This window comes from Canis lupus, chromosome 18 (assembly GCF_011100685.1).
Source record: "Canis lupus familiaris isolate Mischka breed German Shepherd chromosome 18, alternate assembly UU_Cfam_GSD_1.0, whole genome shotgun sequence".
In the NCBI taxonomy this organism is placed as follows: Eukaryota; Metazoa; Chordata; class Mammalia; order Carnivora; family Canidae; genus Canis; species Canis lupus.
Window position 1 is genome coordinate 37470318 of NC_049239.1, and position 4743 is coordinate 37475060.

The following is a 4743-nucleotide window of genomic DNA, read 5'->3' on the forward strand; positions in this document are numbered from 1 at the left end:
ACATCTTCCAGGTCACAGACTTCTTGTATCCTCACATGGCACAAGGGGCCAAGGAGTTCTGTGGGGTCTCTTTTATGAAAGCACAAATCCCATTCATGAGGGCTCCAACCTCGTGACCTCATATTTCCCAAAGGCCCCACCTTCCTATGCCATTCCACTGGGGACTAGGATTTCAATAGATGAACCTGAGGTAGGGGACACAAATATTCAGACCAGCTAGAGCCGGATAGGAATGTGAGGCACATGAATGCGTGTGTGCTGTGTATCTGAGACAGAGGGACACGACGGGGAGGAGACCCAGCGGGCACGGGGAGAGTGAGTTAGATGCAGACTAATAACACATACAGAGTCAGAGATTGAGATGGAGACTGCTTAGCTCCGAGTAAGAAAAAAGAACCACAACTTTTAAACTCTAGCACTTTCCCCATCACTTTTCCCTGGAAGAAGAATTTAGGATGAAGGAGAATTCAAAAATGTGTAAGCTCAGCATTTGCACCACGGGCATCAGTGGAGAGTGGTTGGATGGTCCCGGTTTGATATGCATCTTTTTCTCGGGTCCACGTGTGAGCCCACTAAGACCTGAGAACTGGACACACACTCTACATGTCATGATGAGAATATGTAATGACCACATTCACGGCTGTATCTCCCTTTAAAAAGTCACAGTATTTTCACTTTGGGTCCCCCAAACTAGCCCAGATTTAAGTCTGGTGGGCCTTTTAATCCCCATGTTAGAGATGAAGAATCTGAGGCTGAGAAAAAGAAAAATGAGTTTTCAAATATAATATATCGAGGAAGAAGTAACAGTATAAAACCAATGACCTCTGAGCCCCCACCTCAATCTTTTAGAAAGCACACTCCTCTGTTTCTTCCCAGCAGTGTTGGAAAGGAGCACCCAGAGTGCTCCCGGTGCTTAGGACAACAGGAACCTGATCATGGTTCTCCTCAAAGCATCCTTAAGCTCCCTGTTTCTCATGCTGTAGATCAAGGGGTTCAGCACAGGCGTGATGAATGTGTAAACCACAGACACCACCTGGCCCCTCTCTGGAGAGTAACTGGAGCTGGGGCACAGGTAGATGAGGCTCCCACATCCATACTGCAGCAGGACCACAGTCAGGTGAGAGGAGCAAGTGGAGAAGGCCTTGTGCCTCCCCTCTGCCTGAGCGAATCTTCAGGATGGTGGCCACGATGTAGACGTAGGAGAGAGTGATCAGCAGGAAGGGGAGAGTGAGGACGGTGATGCTGACCACAAAGAGGGTGGCCTCATGGACCCAGGTGTCTGCACAGGCCAGTCTCATGACAGGGAGGACATCACAGTAGAACAGACTGATTTCTTTACTGCTGCAGAAGGGGAGTTGGAAGATGAGCACAGTCAACTGCATGGCCAAGATGAACCCCAGCACCAGAGACCCCATGGCCAGTTGCACACACAACCGCCAACTCATCATGAGGGTGTAACGCAAAGGGTGACAGATGGCCACAAACCTGTCATAGGCCATGACAGCTAGTAGAATGCAGTCAGCACTGCCCAGGAAGATGAAGAAGAACATCTGGGTACCACAGCCAGGCAGGGAGATGAGGGCTCTCTCTGTGGACAGGACGCTGGCCAGGGTCAGAGGGGCGATGGTGGAAGAGTAGCAGATCTCCAGAGCTGCCAAGTTGGCCAGGAAGAAGTACATGGGGGTGTGCAGAGAACGGTTGAGCCAGATGATGAGAGAAATGGAGACATTGCCGCTGATGCTGACCAGGTACATGATCAAGAAGGCCACAAAAATCAACATCTGCACCTCAGGGAGTTTGGAGAAGGGGCGGAAGTGGAAGCGAACCATCCCAGTTTGATTAGCACCCTCCATGTATTCAGTGCATGCGGCCTGTTGACGGCACCGTGCTCCCCCTGAGGATAGATTAAGGTCAGGATACAGAGCTCCTGCCAGGTGGCCCATTCAACTCTTGGCCTCTCCCTTTCTTGATCTCCCCAACCCCAACCACCTTTACCTCCAGGCTAAACTCCGCAACGGGGGCGCCTGGGTGGCCCACGCAGTCAGTTAAGCATCTGACTCTTGGTGTCAGCTCAGGTCATGGTCTCATGGTCCTCAGAGAGGCCTGTGTCAGCCTCCACGCTCAGCGCAGTCTGCTCGAGATTCTCCGTCTCCCCCTCCCGCTTGTGCGCTCTTTCTCTCTATCAAATAAATAAATAAACAACAAAATCTGCAACTCACTTTTAAGTCAGACTTCTTGTTGTAATCACCCAGAAGTAGTTCACCACAGAAATCCTTTTTTGAAATTGTGGCAGAGTGTATTTTGCATAGTATTTTTGAGCTCAGCCCTGTGTCAGTGTACAATTCAAGGCATCAAGTACGTCCACAGTGCCATGTAACCATCACCTCTATCCATAACCAAAACTTTTTTATCATCCCCAACCAAGATTCTGTACCCACTAAACAATAGCTCCCCACATAGTCTCCTCCCAGCCTCTAGTTACCTCTATCCTGATTGCTGTCCCCGTGAGTTTGCCTATCCTAGGTAACTCATACAAGTGGAATCACACAATATTTGTCTTTCTGTGCCTGGCTTATTTCACTAAGCATAATGTTTTCAAGGTCCACCCACGCGGTAGCATATATCAAATTTCCTTTATGTTTTATGGCTGAATGCTGTTCCACTGTGTGTATGGACCACATTTCGTTTATCCATTCATCTGTTCGTGGACACTTGGATTGATTCATTGATTGATTGATTGGTTTTTTGACACTTGGATTGTTTCCACCTTTTGTCTGTTGTGAGTAATGCTGCCATGAACATAGGTGTATACGTATCTGTTCGCATCAGCTCTGAAATCTTAAATCACAGGATGCCATACCCGGACCACAAATCTCTCTACTCCCTAATCCTTTACCTGGTTCTCGAGCACAGCCTCTGGGATCAGACCAGGTTCTAATCCCTGATGTGCCATTGACCAAGAGTATGGCCCAGAGCGACTCATTGAAGCTTCTGCTTCAATTTCTCTACCTATAAAAATGACAATAGGACAAAACTCTTAAGACTGTTGGGAGAAGTAAAAGTATCTGGAGAAGTAAAAGTATCCCTAAACCCTCCATGAGTGTTAGCAATAATCATTAATACTTCTCGTCTTCCACCTCTTCGAAACTGCCTTGATCCTCTACTTCCCCCAAATAAGACTCCTTTGGGCTTTACTCCCTTCCCTACCCAACCAAACCTATATAGTTCATCTTTTCCATTAGCCTTTTGCCAATACTGTCACTATTCTTGGCTCCTTGACCTTTTCTCAATCCTGTCACCTTCTGTAATACTCAACATACCTATTCCAGGCTGAACAGGACTAGACATGGCAAGATCCTGCCTAATGAGGCCACAACAAAGGGTCATTATAAACCCCAGCACTATCCCCAGTCCCCTAGAGAGCTCCTCCTTCTGGTTCCCACCAAGACAAGTGCAAGTTTCCCCAGTGTCTTCAAGTCTTCCCTTCTGCCTTCTTCTTCACTAACAGAGGACCCTACCTCCAACCTTATGGAAAGAAATAACAAAAGCTACCTGGAGGCAGTTCATCATCATCATCCTCATTAGCACTGGACCTCTGATATAGGACCTATAACATATCCATAACACATTTCTCCAATCTTACATCACCAGAGGGGAATGCCTCCCTATCTCCTTCCTGTTATGACCATTCCCTACTCCTCCCTAAGCACAAGCCATCCAGTTTCCATCTTACTCCTTGAAAATACCCTAATAAAGGTCACCAATGACTTCCAAATCATTGAATCTGGCAGCTACTTTTGACCTGATCTGAATGGTATTTGCAGCTATTGGCTACTCCCTACTCCTTGAAATTCCTCACCCGTGGCCTCTGTAATATTGTTCTACCCAGACTCTCTTCGTACCTCTCTTGAGAACATTCTTACATAATTATATTTTCAAATGTTGTGACACATCTTCAGACATTAGCATAGAAAAATTAGCAAAAATACATTCTTTGGGGTGTCCCTAAACCAGTCAGGGTCACCTTGTTTAGCTTAACTCAGGGTGCAAAGGGGTTCCCCCACCTTCTTACTGCAGCTTTATGAATTCTCTACTTCAGCCTTTCCCGTTTCCCACTTTTCCATTTCTGTCACTTTCAGAGACAGCTCTTCCTCTTAGTGATTTGCAAAAGGAAAGTTTTGTTGGTTATTCTGGGTCTGTTCCCCAGATCCACACTCTCCAGCCTGCTCTGCCCCATGGGAGGCTCGTCACTAAGGACTGTATTAGCCAGTCTCCCTCACCGCGTAGTTTCTGGTTGAGGTTGGCCAATGAGACGTACTGGCAGAAGAAAGAAGAGTAGCATAAAGAGCAGTAGGGTATTTATCCTCCCCCAACACACACACACATACACACACACACACACACACACATACACACCATACCACATCTCCTGCAGAAACAAAAACTGACACTTTTTCTTCCAATGATGAAGCAATTCACAATGCCACAGTAAGAAGGCAGGGGAACCACTTTGCATCCTGAATTAAACCAAAATAAAATGACCCTGACTGGTTTATGGACACTCCAAAGAATGTATTTTTGTTCATTTTTCTATGCTAATGACTGAAGATGTGTCATGACCTTTGAAAATAATAATCATGTAAGAATATTGCTTTCCACCATAAACAGAATAATACAACCTTAGTTTTCTTGCTGATTTGCAGTTTTAGCCTTTGAATATTTGTTGGGCTTTTGTGTCTGACA

At 46.4% G+C, this 4743-nt stretch overlaps 1 protein-coding gene across 1 annotated transcript; it reads right to left on the reverse strand.

Moving 5' to 3' along the window:
* Positions 1-634: 634 nt before the first annotated feature.
* OR10V5 (olfactory receptor family 10 subfamily V member 5) lies at positions 635-1853 on the reverse strand. Its single transcript, XM_038562457.1, is given in 2 exon segments — positions 635-1159; positions 1161-1853. Coding segments are annotated over 2 exon segments (939 nt in total). The 3' UTR covers positions 635-913.
* Between the last annotated feature and the right edge of the window lie 2890 nt (positions 1854-4743).